Source organism: Clinocottus analis, unplaced genomic scaffold, assembly GCF_023055335.1.
Source record: "Clinocottus analis isolate CAN_PGR_092001 unplaced genomic scaffold, fCliAna1.0.p SCAF_14, whole genome shotgun sequence".
Classification (NCBI taxonomy): Eukaryota; Metazoa; Chordata; class Actinopteri; order Perciformes; family Cottidae; genus Clinocottus; species Clinocottus analis.
The window spans coordinates 4564200-4581530 of NW_027175865.1; the positions used below are offsets into that span (position 1 = coordinate 4564200).

The 17331-nt window shown below is 43.6% G+C and overlaps 2 protein-coding genes across 3 annotated transcripts; one reads left to right on the forward strand and one right to left on the reverse strand.

Annotated features, from left to right (window-relative positions):
- Nucleotides 1–238: 238 nt before the first annotated feature.
- On the reverse strand, nt 239–3846 carry nelfe (negative elongation factor complex member E). 2 transcript variants are annotated; one of them, XM_068575611.1, is made up of 11 exons: nt 3750–3846; nt 3394–3479; nt 3108–3177; nt 2745–2890; nt 2586–2660; nt 2181–2218; nt 1702–2075; nt 1382–1526; nt 1166–1220; nt 576–678; nt 239–487 (listed from the first exon to the last, which is right to left on the reverse strand). In XM_068575611.1, the coding sequence occupies exons 2-11, from the start codon at nt 3466–3468 to the stop codon at nt 414–416; spliced, it is 1155 nt and encodes a 384-aa protein (XP_068431712.1). In that variant the 5' UTR covers nt 3469–3479; nt 3750–3846; the 3' UTR covers nt 239–413. The 2 variants fall into 2 exon arrangements, with proteins under 2 accessions (XP_068431712.1, XP_068431713.1); XM_068575612.1 differs by lacking the exon at nt 3750–3846 and adding an exon at nt 3557–3684.
- On the forward strand, nt 3835–17199 carry skic2 (SKI2 subunit of superkiller complex). The gene is made up of 29 exons (XM_068575610.1): nt 3835–4085; nt 4459–4577; nt 4981–5102; nt 5689–5806; nt 6234–6348; nt 6463–6537; nt 6655–6708; nt 6801–6967; nt 7277–7432; nt 7616–7761; nt 8165–8311; nt 8400–8484; nt 8596–8702; nt 8824–8970; nt 9057–9153; nt 9273–9485; nt 10002–10112; nt 10288–10399; nt 10551–10669; nt 11302–11433; nt 11604–11741; nt 11839–11943; nt 12742–12874; nt 13009–13135; nt 13641–13851; nt 14648–14758; nt 15501–15719; nt 16231–16371; nt 16780–17199. Exons 1-29 carry the CDS (start codon nt 4073–4075, stop codon nt 16978–16980), a joined length of 3741 nt encoding a protein of 1246 aa, XP_068431711.1. The 5' UTR covers nt 3835–4072; the 3' UTR covers nt 16981–17199.
- The last annotated feature ends 132 nt before the right edge of the window (nt 17200–17331 follow it).

A 17331-nucleotide genomic window follows, 5' to 3' on the forward strand; every position in this document is an offset into this window, starting at 1 on the left:
TCTGTTTTTACTAATGTTGAGTAATTAGACTGAGAAAGTGGAAGTGTCTTCTAATGCAATTCCTCTGTTGCAGAACGTTCAAGAAACATGTTTTGAGAGTGTGATTTTAAGGATTCACATTGTAACCTCACTTTGCCAAGTTGCCTTCAGGTCATCCCTGCTTTTTTGTTCATACAAAAAATATATTATACCTTGATGTGTCTTGATGATACAAAGCTCATGTAAATCTCTCTCAAGGTAACAATGCATGAAAACTTTTTATTGAGCTCAAAACAGTTTCTCTAGTTTCATGAGCCACGCAGCATCACTTGTCAACTAAGACAACAAATGAAAACACAAATACTTTAAGCAGCTGGCTAACATTAAAACTAAAATGTCAAAAATAAGAAACAAGGATTTATTTCCTTTTTCAGTCACAAAAAATCTTCATTGTACACAACTTGATTCCTCTTGTCTCTGTAGGAGCCTTTCGTGCTGTTCTGCACAGCTGCGAAAGAAGAGACATTGCTAAAGGTTAATCCACACAAGAGAGTCTGATCCATGTCCAAACAAACAATAGAGAGCGCCGTGTTTACCCAGTGAAGCCCAGACTGATTTCCCAGTGGCAGCATCCAGCATGGGCTGCTTCCTGGCGATGCTGACTTTGATGTGAACGTCTCCCACCATGGCCCCATTCAACTGAGAGACAGAACAGCGAGGTTTTAGTATTATTAGTTCACCGACGACACAAGATACATTTTAAATAAAACAAAGCTTTATTGTGATCTCCTCGTCTGTAGACAAGTATCATACAGATCTCGTAATAATTGATCAATAAATCCATTTTATAACGGTTCGTTCCCTGGATTATCATATTACCATAATATATTTGACAGTTTCTCAATGTCACATGTACCTCAGATTGGGATGGAGTAAAAAGCAAAAAAAACACACCTGAATGCTGCTTTACCTTTCATGCTGCAACACTTTTACAATAATTTCTACTTTTTGTAGTGGTCAGCCAAGTTGCTGATATTACACGTATATTTTGTTTTAAAAATTTGTTTTAGAACTGTTTACTTGCTAAACTTGTTTAGGTCTGTTGCTGTGTTTTGGTGGTTGTGGTTTAATTATTAAAGGAAGAAGACCATATGAATAGTTCGTTCTAATACAAGAGAACACAAACCTCAGCTACAGCCTGGTCTGCAGACTCCATCTTCTCAAAAGTAATGAATGCACAACTAGAAAGAAGGGGAAAAAGGACGTCATAATTGTATCATGAAATGAAAGAGAATCAGGAGAAGGCAGTATAGTCACTAGTGTATATATGACAAGGCAGTAACACGTTCACAACAGCCGGTAGAGACGACTATGTTTACAGTGTTGCTGAATGATTCCATACTTGCGTGGATTGTCCATGGAGAGGTCGATGATGGTTCCATGTTGAGCAAAGGAAGAGCGCAGGTTGTCCTCTCCGAGCCCAGAGCCGTACACATACACTGTATTCCCCTTTCGTACCCCTCGCCGCTCCGGGTACGAATCTGACCCTGGGAAAAAAAAAGATGGGAGACGGATGAAATAATCATGCATCTGGTCCGGCATGCACCTCACCACACTACTTCATCCACATTATGACGTGGCTCCGCAGAGCATTCTTGTCAACTGATAACTGCATGTCGTAATCTTTAAGGTTTTTTTTTCCTCCCTTGGTTGGTCACTCACGTCTAAATGGCGCATCTCTTTCTCTTTCTCTGTCTCGTTCCCTGTCGCGTTCTCGATCCCGGTCTCTGCTTTGGTCGCCGTCTCTTTCCTGGTCCCGGTCTCGTTCTCGGTCCCGATCTCGTTCTCGGTCTCGGTCTCGTTCTCGGTCTCGGTCTCTGTCGCGTTCCTTGTCTCTATCCTTTTCCCGATCTCTATCCCTGTCTTTTTCGCTTTCTCTTTCCCGCTCTCTATCTCTATCCCTATCCCTGTCTCTGTCTCTTTCTCGCTCTCTATCCGGCTCTCGGTCGCGGTCTCTTTCTCGGTCCATTTCGCGGCCGGATGCCGTGCTGCCCCCCTCCTCCTCATCCCGGTATCGATCTCTTGAGCTGACAAAGCTGCAGGGGCCACACAGGGGAAATGTTGTTACAGTTACAGATACTCACTGTCAATGTATTTAACAGGTTGTTTTACTTATTCATTGTGGATTTTTGAGTTATTACCTTTGGTAAAGAGACTTCATTTGGCCTCTTTTCCCAGACTAGGAGAAGCACAAACATTGACAACAAATTAAGTTGTACCTTTTGTTTTCTATTTGAGTGCAACTTTTTTCAGACTAGCAATTGTGCACAATATGGCATATGTACCGTTTAAACACTAGGAGTCACCATTTATAGAAATTCTACATGAGGTATTTAACTTTGAGGAGAAAACGCAAGCTTGAATGTGTCATGATCAGCTGCCACAGCAAGACGTTAACATTGTATTATTAGTTTTTCCCAATAACATTGTTTATTTTAAGAGTTATTGCTACTTGAGAAAGAAACATACAGCAGGAGACGCCAATTGAAGTTGCCATGTTTGCAGCTATGTATTAAATTGTTTATCATGTTTCATATCCACTATACCTCTGGTGGTTCTTCATCTGTGGAGACACTCCTTTGGAATGGTAAGAAAGCAGGAATCTGGCCTTTCTCAGGGTCCTGTGGCAGAGCAACAATTAAACAGATTAACAACAAAGTAAAGCAAGAAAACTGCTGAAAACACACTCACCAATGTCCGCTCACCTTGAGTTTAATTTCCAGCATGCGAGAGCGTTTAAAGCCTGAGTTCTTGTTCTCTGACTTAATGGCACTGATGGCACCCGTCTTGATCAGCATCTTCGCTTGCTCTGTCGCCGTTGCTGTGTCAACAACAGGCTGGTCCGACAAAGCTGTTAGGAAAGAAAGTGTGAAGTAGTGATTACTTGTGTCGCTGTGTTCATTTGCTTTCATCAACTGTTGTGAACAGGACATTGTTGTGCATTCAATCAACAGGTCTCATTGTATAAATAAAAGTGATTGTGTATATGAATGAGTAAACACCATGTGTATTTCAGTCGACTGAGAAAAAGCACACAAAAAAGTCTAAATGGAGCCAAATGCACTTACTTCGTTTCAATCCACTCTGATTTGTCTGGTTGGTTGAACTCTGCTTCTTCAAGGCAAGCAGCGCCTTTTTCTGAACAGACGTAAAAAAGGTAAGTGCCACAATATCTACTTTCTAAAAAGACTCATTTCAATGTCTTCTTCTGTATGGACTCCATTCAACACAAGGCAGCTAAAACAGATGCAATACTGTCACACATTCACGTCTTCACTGCATTTTGAGTAACTATTGTGACTACTACCACAGCATTAAAAGGATTAGCGAGACAGAAATCGTCCAGTTATTTACCTTTTTCTTGAGTTTAGCATATTTCTTCTGCAGAGCCTCTTCTTCCTCCGTCAGTGAACTTGGAAACACTACCATGGTGAAAACAGCTGCAATGCAGATAACAGTATTACCAGCTGGAATTAAATACAGCTGTAGTAACACAAATTAGGCATTCAAAGTGTACTTTCATCGCGTTCACAGCAGCTAGCCCAGGTTGCTAATGTCTCCAAACACGACTTCCTTCCAGGAGACTATGCAAGTAGCGAGTCAGTTCAGACCTCATGGAAGTGAACTACCGGCAGACCGAAATAATACAGAAATAATGCGTGGTCTATTCGCATAACAATTATTAGCTTTTATCGAAAGCATTCACTCACCAAACTAACACAGAGCCGTCTCAACAAAAACAGCGACGCGTGTCTATGACGTGGCGGCTGCGGTGTGTCGCGTTCATGCTTTTTTTGTCAACAACAAAGATATTTAGCGTTAGCAACGCACACAAAACGAGATAACCCCTGAATAAAACAACGAAACACACATTCCGGACATGTTTGTGACACGTTTACAGTTTAGTTTGTATTATTTCCATCGTAGCTTAGCTTAGTTGATGCTAGTTTAGTAGCTACTTCCGCTTCCACTTCCGAGGCGACAGCAGGAACCAGTTGGGAGCAACTTTGAGCTTTCACTTAGGAGTGGGGACATGGAGAGGATAAGTAAGTTGTAGCTTTCTAAATAAATAGCCAGCGTGTACATGTGTGTTTGTAATAAAACGCGTTTTCATGTCGCTTACACAACTCTGGTGTTGGTTGTGTGGATACTGAAAGGGTCGTTGTCAATCAGTGCTACAGTCAGCAGCCTCATGGCTTGTATATTCAATATTTACCCAATATTAACGTACCCGGTATTATAACCTTGTATTTCCAGTCGTTCTTGAACACACACACACACACAGTCGTTCAAATAGTGGTGTCATCAGCACTAACATCTCCCTGGCTGCATCCTACCGCTTTAAGCCTTCTCGTGTGTGTTGAGACCATTCATACTCTTTGTGTTGTTCCTCACACTCTTTGTGTTGTTTCTCTGCAGACGTGCCCCCCGCGGGCCCCGCGGACCTGCCGCTGTCCCTGCTGGAGATGGGATGCTCTGGCAGGTTTGAGCTCATCACACACCCATCACCTGACCAGCCTTTAGCTCCACAGAGCACGGTTAGTACACAGCGGGAAGACCGTGTACATTTACTCCAATTCTGAACCATCAAAGTACATTTTGATGCAAGCAACTTATGGTCCTAATACTATATTAGTATTGTGCTTTTTATTACATTCAACTGACAGCTGTAGTTACTAGTTCACAATATAGAATATAGAATGCAAAGTAGCTGATATTTTTGTATCTTTTGTTGTTTAGTTAGTTAATTTAATACCTATTCCATTTCCCTGTATAATTATATTTCACTGTACATGCGTACTATACTTAATATACACGTTATATCCACTATACTTCCTTAAATATTACTGATTGACAGGAAATATGGTAATGAATATGTGATACGGGAATCAAACCTGGGACTCATTAAGCTGCTGAATATCTGATCTTCTCCACCTTCAGCTCCCCCACGGGCTTCCTCCCACCAGCCTGAGCCTGGAGAGAGAGGTGGAGAAACAGTTTTTACAGGATGCTGCCTGGCTTCCTATACACGACACAGACTTTGCCTTCCAGAAGTTTCTTAAGTACGTATTCCTGTAAACAATCTCTTTATTGCTTGTGAGTGATTTGACTGTTGAAATATTTGATTTTGGTCGGGGTAGGTGTCTGCTACTTGGTATTGTAGAATGAGTACATTAACTCTAATTTACAGTGTATTTGAGTGTATTGAATTTTTGTACCCTTTTGATTAAATGGGTACAAAAATCGTTAGCAGAATTAATTTGTAACTTAGTTGGAATTCCTGGTTTCTCCAGAAAAGATGAAATCTTAGAGGTGAAATATCAAAGTAGAGTGTGTGTGAAATATACATTTTATTTTGTTATAATTAAATAAGTTTTTAGTTTCACAACTTATACCGTACATCTTAAATGTATTAGAATCAATTTTATTATGAAAGTGGAGGAACAATATGAAAGTTATTATCTGCGACAAGACAAATATAACATGTTTAAGATACGACAATAACATGCAGTAAGTAACACAATTATAGCCGATTCTGAGATGATTTTTGTTTCTTTCAATCAGATATTGCTGACCGATCCGAGTTACTCAATTTAAAGTCATACGTATTCGAAGAAGATGTAACTGTTGTGTTGTTGTCTTTACCAGGGTGACTCGGAGAGAAGTTAATGTTGACTCTTTAATGAACTGCACTCCGGCTGCGCTTCACTCCGGCATCTCTGTTGTCAGAGATCCAACCACAGGGATGCTGCTGGACTTCACAGAGGTAGCTCACAAACACACCGGCCCACTCGTCACACTGCCCTGCACTGCCTTATTGTTGATAAAGCATCTAGAGCTGAACACGCAACCTTTTGAGAATCAAGTAATGCTTTCTTTAAGTCCTTCTTTAAGTGAATTCTATGTTGGTAAACTGACTATCTTTGGGTTGGCAAATTACTCTTATATGATAATAGGAATTTCAGATTGTAAACTTGCACTTTGGTAAATTGCAGTGGGCATGTTATCTATTTTCACATATTTTCTGGAGACTGAACAAGATTAAAAAAAAACATAATGAACAAAAATTATCTCAATAAGAATAGGATGTTGATGTATATCTATATTATTGAAGAATCCATCCGATACAGTTCAAGAGAAAGCATCCATTGTGTTATTTTTGTTGGGTCTGCTCTGTCTGATTTTATGTCTAGGTGTTACTGGAGAACACTGGCCTGTCAGCAAAGAACTCGCTTTCATTACATCGCCAACCCGGCCCTCCTTCAGAGAGCCTTCGTGGAAGCAACACCAACTACCCCTTCCGCCCTGGTGAGATAGATTCATACAAAGTTTCACATATTAATGGTGTATTCAGTTATTGCAAGTGAGGTGTTTTCAATAATTTGTCTCTTAATATGTTTGTTGCGATGGTTATCTTCACAGGAGGAATGGATGAGCTCACTCTGGACCAAATCAAGAAGAAATCTGATCTAGAGGAGGACATAGACTTTGAGAATGGTGATTTTTTTTTTTGTGTGTGTGTGTATTTTTTACCTGCATTGCGTTCCAATAAGGGTGACATTTTTGTTGTTATTTCAGCTCATTATGGTTGATTTTGTTATTTTTCTCTTGCAGATTTACTCAGAGTCGCACCTGGACTTAAAGCCGGGATGGACTTCTCTAATAAAGGTTAGATATCATACTTTCTTATGCAAGATAAATTCACCAGGTTTTTTAAAGATAATTATAATAATATATATTTTTTAACATGTATCCTGAAGATGCCAAGATAGCAAAAGCGGAGGTCACCCTTATGTCCCTCCTGTCAACATTGGATGACATCCCAAACTTGCAACCTGTGGCCGAGGAGAAGGAGGAGGAGGGCAAAGAAAGTGAGGAAGCTCCTAAACTACCCAGAACAAACAGCCTGGAAAACCTGGGAGTCAAGGTACCACACTTTGTTTAGTCTTTCTTCTCTCTGACACGATAATCTACACTAAAAGGGTCACCCTAGAATAGTTGCAAATCTTGTGATGTTTTCCTCAAATTATGCAGTTTATCAGAATTAAAGTTGTTGTTAGATGTTTGCATGAAGAGATTAAAAAAAATGTGACGCAGAAACATAGTAGTTTTTTGCAAACTGAAAAACCTTCTTATGAATCGCAGTAATATCGTAATGTCTTCAACCTAAATCCCAACTACGCCTCTGGCTGAACATTAACTGCACTGAGATCTGATTCTCCTCCTCTGTCTCCAGGATGTTGTGTCATCCTCGACTCCGTCAGCGAGCGGAAAAGACGAAAAATCAAAGCCAAAAGAGAACCCAGAAGAAAATAAGAAGTGGGCCATCCCTGTCAACATAAATGCACCCTGCGATGATTTCTATAAACGCATTCCCAACCCGGCTTTCAAGGTTTGTATTCCAGAAATCATCCTGTTAATAAAACACGCTATACGGTCGTTCAAAACATCACTTCTCCCTCCCTGTTTATTTGTTGTCTCTGTGATTCTCTGTGTACGCGATGAATCATCGCATGACAATCTGCTGAGCACCCTGCAACCACTGATGTGTTTCTCCGCCCCATCTCTGCTCCAGTGGCCGTTTGAGCTGGACGTCTTCCAGAAACAGGCTGTGCTGAGGCTGGAGGCTCACGACTCCGTGTTTGTAGCCGCGCACACATCAGCTGGCAAAACAGTGGTGGCCGAATACGCCATCGCCCTCTCCCAGAAACACATGACAAGGTGTGTACTCGTTGGCACAAATCAATTTTCCCCTTGCCCTCGCTGTGCGCGTGGCTGCACGGCCATGCGGAGAGCTCAACACACTTTCAGTAATAGTCAGAGTCAAAGCAGTTTGAAGTTTTTATTGAGATGTTTTGAAAGAGACCTGTGAGTTAAAGGGCTTGCAAAATTGGAGTGACATCCATTGTGGAGCGTATCGCCTCAAACCTGGATGAGAGTTGTGCTCTGCTCATCAATAATAAAGTTTCTACTGCGTATCTGTCATTGTGAAGGCTTCTGCTTTCCCTTCAGGTTGTTGTACTTTATTTCTACATAGAGATGGGAACAATGAGGAATGAAGTATATACAATGTAGGACTCCCAAGTATCTTAACCGTGTCCACTCTTCTTTCCTCTTTGGACAGGACCATCTACACCTCTCCCATCAAAGCCCTGTCCAATCAGAAGTTCAGAGACTTTAAAAGCACCTTTGGAGATGTTGGCCTCCTGACGGGCGACGTCCAGCTCAGTCCCGAGTCTTCCTGTCTCATCATGACCACCGAGATCCTCCGGTACTCGGGCTGTTTTGTTATAGATATTATATTCATGTTCTCAATCAAATCCAAATGTCAGTTTTTAAAGGTTTATCTTCTCTTTCAGGTCTATGCTTTACAACGGCTCAGAGGTCATCCGGGACTTGGAGTGGGTGATCTTTGACGAGGTTCACTACATCAACGACGCCGAGGTCAGAGACGACCCGGACGGCTGGCCGAATCTTTCATTCATCTGTTTTTACTGTCGCAGTCGAAAGTAACTGTTCTCTCTTCTTTTACCGCCCCTTCGTTCTTATCCTCAGAGAGGAGTTGTGTGGGAGGAGGTTTTGATCATGCTTCCCGATCACGTCAGCATTATTCTCCTCAGCGCCACTGTGCCGAACGCAGTGGAGTTTAGCGAGTGGATCGGGTAGGTGCACTTGATATTAGGGGCCATTTGTCAAAATAAGAGCCGCACTCCTCATACTAATTGCCCTTTTGTATCTCTTGAACACTTTCCCTCGCTCCCCAATCCCTTCCGTTAATCCTAGTCGGATAAAGAAGAAGCACATCTACGTGATCAGCACTATGAAGAGACCTGTGCCTTTGGAGCATTATCTGTACACCGGGAATAGCACCAAGACTCAGAAAGAGATGTTCCTGCTGCTGGACGCTACAGGAAACTTCCTCACTAAAGGGTACGAGGAGACAGTTGTGCGGCGCTCCATTAGATTGTTGTTATTTCAGTCTGGTAAGTCTCATAAAGTTGTGTTCTGTCGTTTAGGTACTACACAGCTGTCGATACCAAGAAGGAGCGTACCAGCAAACACGCCCAATCATTTGGCACGAAGAGCACTTCTCATAGCACCACAGCTAGTCAGGTAGTCCCCTTGCTTTCGCTTCGGTCACCTCACTGCTTTTGAATTTTCTTTTTTCTGACGACAACGCCCTCCTGCTTCATGCTCTCATCCCTTTCTGCAATTCTTTCCCCCCCATCCAGGACCGATCGGTGTGGCTCACTCTCCTGCACTTCCTGTCCCAGCGGCAGCAGACGCCAGTGGTCGCGTTCACCTTCTCGCGGACGCGGTGTGACGACAACGCCCGCTCGCTGGACTCCATGGACATGACCACCTCCATAGAAAAGGCCGAGATTCACTCTTTCTTCCAGAAGAGTCTGAGTCGCCTGCGCGGAGCAGACCGACAGCTGCCTCAGGTAAAGACGATCTGCTCAGCCCTCACGCTTTTATTACAAAGGGATGTGTGTGGAATATTATTATTGAATACTCATTTGATTCAGACAGCTGCACTAGGTTCAAATTATTGATCACATGGGAAGGAAAAGATTCTCTTTTTTTGATATTATGTACACTGCACCTGGTAATGTGTTATGGACCAGAAATATTGTCACCAGGGTGCTTTCCCAATGTGACATAAGGCTGCACTAATCCATATTTTGTTTGATATGTTAAAGGGGTTGCTTCTAGTAACAAATCCACACAGAGCTGCAGTGTCCCTCAGCTCTATCGAGCATTTTAGTTTCTTTCAACTCATTGTTTTGATTTTGTGTCCTTATTGTTTTAAATAGCTAAATCTATCAACCTTAAAAGCACCATTGCAAAATCTTGTGCGTCACCTTTCACATACTTATCGAGTCTGGTATCTATAGTGTGCCTTAACATTAAAGTCAACCACACAATGTGGCGCTAACGCTTACTCATGCTGTGTTTAGATCTTGGTCATGAGGGACTTGCTGAAGAGGGGAATAGCAGTCCATCATAGCGGGATCCTGCCGATACTGAAGGAGGTCATCGAGATGCTCTTCTCGCGAGGACTCGTGAAAGTGAGTCGCATACAAACGACAACAAGAAGGAGAGAAAACATCAGATACCAGTACTGCGAAAAATACAATTCAGAATAGCAAACCTCTTTATCTGTTACTTCAAGCATAACCTCCAAATACACGTTGGCTGGAGATGGTTAACGAATCCTCCTGCGCCTCGCCTTCATCTTCCCAGGTGCTGTTTGCCACCGAGACGTTTGCTATGGGAGTGAACATGCCCGCCAGGACTGTGGTGTTTGACAGCATCAGGAAACACGACGGGACCGGCTTTAGAAACCTGCTGCCAGGTTTGGCTCTCCCCGTCTCTACCTGCGTTGCCTCTCTTTAATCTGAGCGGACATGCATTATGCTCTTTAATCCCCCAAGGATGAATGAGGGTTGAAGGAAAACAACGGCAGCGCTGATGTCTCTTTTATTGTTCTGAACTTGCACCCACAGGCGAGTATATTCAGATGGCGGGCAGAGCAGGCCGGCGAGGTCTGGACGCCACGGGCACCGTCATCATTCTGTGTAAAGCCGGAGTTCACGATATGGCAGACCTGCATGTCATGATGCTGGTGAGGCTCATCACCCCATGAGTTTATATAACGGATCATTTGGTGTGATATAAATCTCTTTCTGCAGGTCAATATTTCCAAATGTGCATAATCTCACTTTGGCTGTGTTTGAATGAAAGTGTTGCCTGCTGGGTTATTGAATTGAGTGGGCTTACTTTCACTTGGGGAGGAATGTTTGTTTTTCATTCTGCTCTTGATCAGATATAATTCTCCTTAATCTCTAACAGGATCACAGTTTATCCTCTTGAATGTGAATGTATACATGTGAAAGTTATTTTATCTGATTGCTAGAGACCTTTTCATTGCCCTTCTGTTGTTAAGAGCAACATTTTGGTCCAGGTTTACCTCCCGACAGCTACGACATTAACATAAAACAGGATTAACATATTGATGTAGTCAAGTTTGAAAAGGTCTATAATGCTCATGTATTTCCCCAATGTTTGATTGTACCCAGCATAGCAGACCAGCAGGAAAACTAAATGAAAAAAGAAGAAATCTGATTCACATTTAATATTCCCATGTGAAGACCAAAACCAACAATGCACTGATCCTGGAAATGGTTTGAGAGAAGTTTCAGATGTGTACTTACTTTTTATTTTATTTCTTGACATAATCCTCTTTGTCCTGCTCAGGGTAAACCCACCATCCTGCAGTCCCAGTTCAGACTGACTTACACGATGATCCTCAACCTGCTGCGGGTCGAAGCCCTGCGCGTGACCGACATGATGAGGAGGAGCTTTTCTGAGAACCACAGAGACACCCAGGTAACGTGCGCCCGCAGAGCACACCCGGTTTGATCATAAACGTGAAGTTCATCACAGGAAGTAAACAACATAGAAACAAAACATGCAGTCGGAAAAGAGGAGCGTCCTCTTTCCTCTTCTGTCTTGCGATTTCCCTGAGTCACGACAGTGGACAACTTCTCCCGCTGTAGACCCAAGAGAAGAGGATCCGCCAGCTGAAGCAGATGGTGTCTTCTCTGCCTCCTCTGGAAACAGAAGGCCAGTTGTCGGACATGTTGCCTTACTACCACACGGTGACGGAGCTACGAATCACCACCGAAGCCCTGCAGGTACACACACAGACACACACGCACACAACAAAGATCATATTCATACAGCTTCAGTCTGCCGCTCGCTACATTTCCTCCCTGCTGTCTCCGTCTTCAGCGTGCGATTCTGGAATCCGTCAACGGGCTGAAAGCTCTGTCTGTGGGCCGAGTTGTGTTGGTGAACAACAAGCAGCATCTCAACGCCCTGGGAGTTATCCTACAGGTAGGGTGTGTGTGTGTGTGTGTGTGCGTGTGTGTGTGTGTGTGGTGGGCGTAGTGGGTATTCATTTATATTATAGGGGCATTTAAAGTTAACTTGCTGTCATACCCAGCTTGTGTGAAATATACTACAGTAGCGTTCTGAGTGAAGAGTTTCTAGCTATTGGTAGTGTATTTATTGAATTTATTCAGCCAGCTAAATCCCAATGATGTTGCAAACATTGAATAACAAGCGTCGAAATAAATTAATAAGACTGTTCAATTTTGTTGGGTCGCTTCTCAATATTTCGAATTTTATTCGTCTGTGTGTGTGTGTGTGTGCTTTTTTGGTATAGTCTAATTTGTCACTGCGGTGGTTTTTGGGCTGCTTTTCTTAAAGATTAATAAGCAATCTGCCAACTAGAACCGAGGAGTTTACGCTGGTGGAGTTTTTCTTCCTGTCTGTGGTGCCTTTGATCTTTATTTTAAAGAACATTATAATGAAAGTAGAGCAAACAGATGAGGAACATTTGGGCAGAAGAGATACGTGTTCAGGACAGAAAATGAAGTTGCATTTTTTTCTTCTTCTTCTTCTTTTTACTGGAATCACACATCAAGTCATAAGAAAACATGAAATTTAGTGTAAAACTACCACTGTGGTAGACGACACCCAGCATGCTTGTTGCTCGCGCTTCAGCGTATAAGTGAGCGAAAGGCGAGTGTTGATATCAGCTCACCTGCACGTCCTCAGGCTGTGGCGCATGTTCTTGACCACCACCCCCGTCTCTTGACGTCTGCTCCCGTCTTCTCTCTCTCCCGCCAGGTATCCTGTGACGCCGTGAATCGCACCTTCACGGCTCTCGTCATCTGCGAGAAGGGCAACGAGGAAGAGGGAGAAAAAAGAAACAACACCGCTTTCCCTCACCTCTACAACACGGCTCTCTTCATACCCGAAGGTCGGTCGGCCGACGCGGAGCACAGTCACATTTCAGCTATTTTATTTCACGGAGCAGTTTGCAGCGACTGCAACAGAAGTACAAGCATGTGAGGTGGTTCCCTTTGCTCTTTTTTTGTTTGTTGTTGTTGTCAGGCCCCTGCAGCCACACGGTGCAGAAGTTGAAGCTTCAGGACATCTCAGCCATCACAGTGAAAACCCTCAAAGTGATTCCCGACAGGATCATCGACAACTACAACAAGAGGCAGCAGCCGCGATTCAGGTGTGTGAGAGAGCTTGGAAAAACACGCAATGCATTTAGCTGTAAAACACCAAATGTCAACTTAACTTTTAGCTTGTATGCAAGAAAACTACTCGGGGCAACTTTAAATCTATAAACAAACGTAAGCATATGACAAACATAATCCTGTATGCAAAGAAAAATATATGAATTATCTTTCAGTCTAGAGACTATTTTAGAAAAAACATTTCAAAGCTGTTTTAAAATGTCTTTTTTGCGCTTTATAGAACATTTATTTGTGTTCATGTAAATTGAATGGTTGACGGCTTTCTTTGAACTACCTATGAATATAAATGATAGGTTTTAAGGAAAGGATTAGGAGCTTTTGTTTACTTTCTCCCTTGAGTGTGTTTATTTGTTTGTTTGTTTTGGGTGTCAATCATGTTTTTTAAATTTTCCATTCTTTATTTATGCCTTTCTCTCCGACCACCAAGCTCTGTCTTTTTTCGCCCCTCTTTTTTTGCATCTTCGCCCTCTCGTCCCTCAGGCTCGATCCTCCCGGCCAAGCCATCTCCACGGCGACCCAGGAGCTCCTGCGATTGGCCGAGGCCAGCCCCGGCGGCATGGCGACCCTCGACCCCGTGAACGACCTCCAGTTGAAGAGCGTCGAGGTGGTGGAGGACACCATGAGGCGCCGCGTGCTGCTGGACGGCCTCAGAGAGTTCAACTGCATCCACTCGCCCACGTTCGCAGAGGAGGTGTGTCGAGTTGATTAACCGCCAAGAAAGCGCTCTTTCTTATACTCGAGTTTCACTATGCGGATAAATTATGAGGGATTTCATTTCACTGTTGGTTTCATAAAGACATCACATTCTTTTGTACAGCCGTGGCATATTTACACAATCAACATCTTCCGTAAGACAATCGACACCCTCCGCCCCCTCTTTTTGATGCCTCCTCCCATTTCTCACAGCATCAGTTTCCCTTCATCCTTCCATCATTTCTCCTCTCGTTTCACAGTAGTAGCATCCATCAAGAATTTTGCTTTCACGTTCGCGCATCCTGTCTTCCGTGGCAGCCTCGTTGAGGAGATAAGATGCGAGAATCGGAGCCGGCGGTTTCTATAATTACCCATATAGGCCCATAGCTGCTGCTCATCACTGTCTCGCGGGCGCCCCGTGCCGTTTGAGCCTTCTCGCACGTGCACACACGAGAGAACTTCACAAGATAACGCGCTCTTATTTGCAGTATCACTGTCTCCTCTCACACTTTTGTGCGTCCTTTATGAAGCATTGCTCGTATTTTAAAGTAGTCGTTAAGACAGTGTGCTCTGCAAGCTGTTAGTACACAGTAATTGGCCTCAGTGGGTTTATGTAACATTCACCAAGAGACGCCTCCGTGCCGTCAATGAGAGTACAATAGGAGATGCTTTCCTGTCTTGGAATTTTTGGGTTGCACTGAAATCAGGTCAAGTGCTGCAGTACTGCTGTTGTATGCTCAAGTTAAGTAACCACTGTGCGGGTGTGTGTGTGTGTGTTTGTGTGTGTGTGTCAGTTTGTGCGAGTCGAGGAGAGGATGAAAGTGCAGGAGGAGCTGGACAGGCTGCTGTTCCTGGTGTCAGACCAGTCTCTGTCTCTGCTGCCTGAATACCACCAGAGGATCAAGGTTTGGATGAGACGTTTGACTCGCTGTCCTGATAAGTCGCTTTCTAGTCCTGGGTAGTAGGTTTTTTATTTTGTAATTTTGAACATTTAACTTGAGTCACATGTCTGAAGCAATTATTTATGATCTCAGTTATATTTTAAAGCGTTACAACTAAATTTAGGGTTTAGCTTACCCTATATACATTAATACATATTCCAACAAGGTCCGACATCAGTCCCCATCACAGTGAGCTGATGTCTTTACACTGCTGGCTTTGTCTGTGGCTCAGAGGTCAAGTGTAACTTCCCTGGTTTGAGTAAGGGGAAGAAAAAACATTAGTCACAGTCATTTTTGATTTTCAAAATGGTTGTCAATTTATTTTCTGCCACTTATTAGCAAATCACTTCCGTGCTATTTGCAGGAGATATAAGACAAACAGTAAGATATTTTTTTAATAAGTAAGAGTCTAAATTCATTCAAGCAACGATGACCGCATCCTGATGTGTAGCAGGTATATTGCTAAACACATTCACCGTGATAGTAAGTAGTAATGTCTGAAGAGGTGTTTATCTTATTTCATCTTATCCTAAAAGCTATTGTGACTTGACCAGATTTTTAAAATAAAATAGAAATGTTGAATAAATTGAGCAACTATATGGAGCAGATGGGGTTCAATTCAGTCTGATCTACTAATGTTTACTTTTTAAAGTAAGTTTTTTTTCCTTCTATTGACTCAGAGGTTTATTTCCCCGCGGGTGCTCAGGTGCTGCAGTCCCTCCAGTACGTCGACAGCAGCGGCGCGGTGCAGCTGAAGGGCCGCGTGGCCTGTCAGATCAGCAGCCACGAGCTGCTGCTGACCGAGCTGCTGTTCGAGAACGTCCTGAGCCCGCTGGCGCCCGAGGAGAGCGCCGCCCTGCTGTCCTGCCTGGTCTTCACGCAGAAAACGCAGGTGGAGCCGCACATCACCAGCACACTGCAGGAGGTAAGCGGGAAGTGGCTCGCTTTTGTTTGAAAATCCCGGGTTTATCAAAGTGACAGCCGTGACGTGTGTGTGTACTGACATACTGTACAGACTTTGCCTTCTCAGTGGGTGACTCATGCACACACACACACACACACACCCTGCAGAAAGGACAGTAAGGGCACTTCACCTGACTCATCCCGGTCACTCTCACTTATTCATTTACTCATCTGCCTCTTGTCAAATACGCCTCTGCCGTGTCAGGGTGCGTTGTGGGCGGCCCCCGGTACATGAAAGTGCTTTATGAAGGCCTGAATTAGTGATGGCCCGAGCTCTGTAGACACGGCACGGCACGGCACGGTTTGTCAAACAGATTTCCTGAACATCACCAAGAGGTGAGAGAGTGAAGCATTTAAGGGCTTACTCAAATCTCTTCCAGGCTTAACTTTCCCATCATCTCTCTATCTCTCTCTCTCTCTGTCTCTCTCTCTCTCTCTCTCTCTCTCTCTGTCTCTTTGCATTTTTCTTTCAGGGCATTGACCGGGTGCTGTCAGTGGCCAAGCGTATCGGAGAGCTGCAGAGGGAATGTGGGATACCACAGACGGCTGAGGAGTTTGTCGGCCAGTTCAAGTTTGGCCTGACAGAGGTGGTGTACTGCTGGGCCAGAGGCATGGTGAGGTTTTTTACAGTTTGCTGTTGCACCTGGCGTTAATGTGCGATCTGTGCCTGGAGGAGAAAAGCTTTTTTTTTTACATACCCAGATCAGTTTTCATTATTAAAGATAATTAATTGAGATTACAGCTCCAACTAACGATTGTTTTCATCATCAAATTGGCTGTAGGATTATTTTCTTGAGTTAATATATTTAGGCTGCTAGTTTATATCATAGTTTTATCACATTTTTGTTTTATTATGAGCTGCAATGGTTTTATTGTTTAAAATACTTTGCAGCCGATTTTAAGCAACGTACAGACACATTCAGGCTGAATGTTGTAGTTCCCTCTGTGCGTATGCCACTAAACTTTTACTTCTGCAACTCCTTTCCTGCGTCCGTCCTCCCGCCGACCCTCCGTCGCCACAGCCGTTCGCCGAGATCGCCCAGCTGACGGACGTCCAGGAAGGCACGGTGGTGCGCTGCATCCAGCGGCTGGACGAGGTGCTGAAGGAGGTGCGACAGGCCGCCCGCATCGTGGGAGACTCCGTCCTGGGCAGCAAGATGGAGAAGGCGTCCCTGGCCATCCGCAGGGACATCGTCTTCACCGCCTCCCTCTACACCCACTGAGAGACGGAGAGGTGAACGAGCGCTCCTTCGTCGGGAAAGGTGCGAGGCAGATGGAGCTACGTGTGGGCGGCGTGGAGAGACGGTGGAGATGTTAAACAAGTGCTGTATGTGCCTACAAAAGATGTCAATGTTTACATGAAAATTCCTGACCGTGCAGAAGGTAATGTTTTTAAAACCAACCAGACCAAAGTATAAAACGTGGGAATGAACGTGGAAACATCTGGATTGTAATTTATTGTACAGTAATAATAAAAAAAAACTGTATTCCAAAAAAAACACGTGTTTGTCTCAGGTATTTATAGAAATGAAAATGACAAATGTTTGGGAATGTTTGGCAGCCTACATCATTAC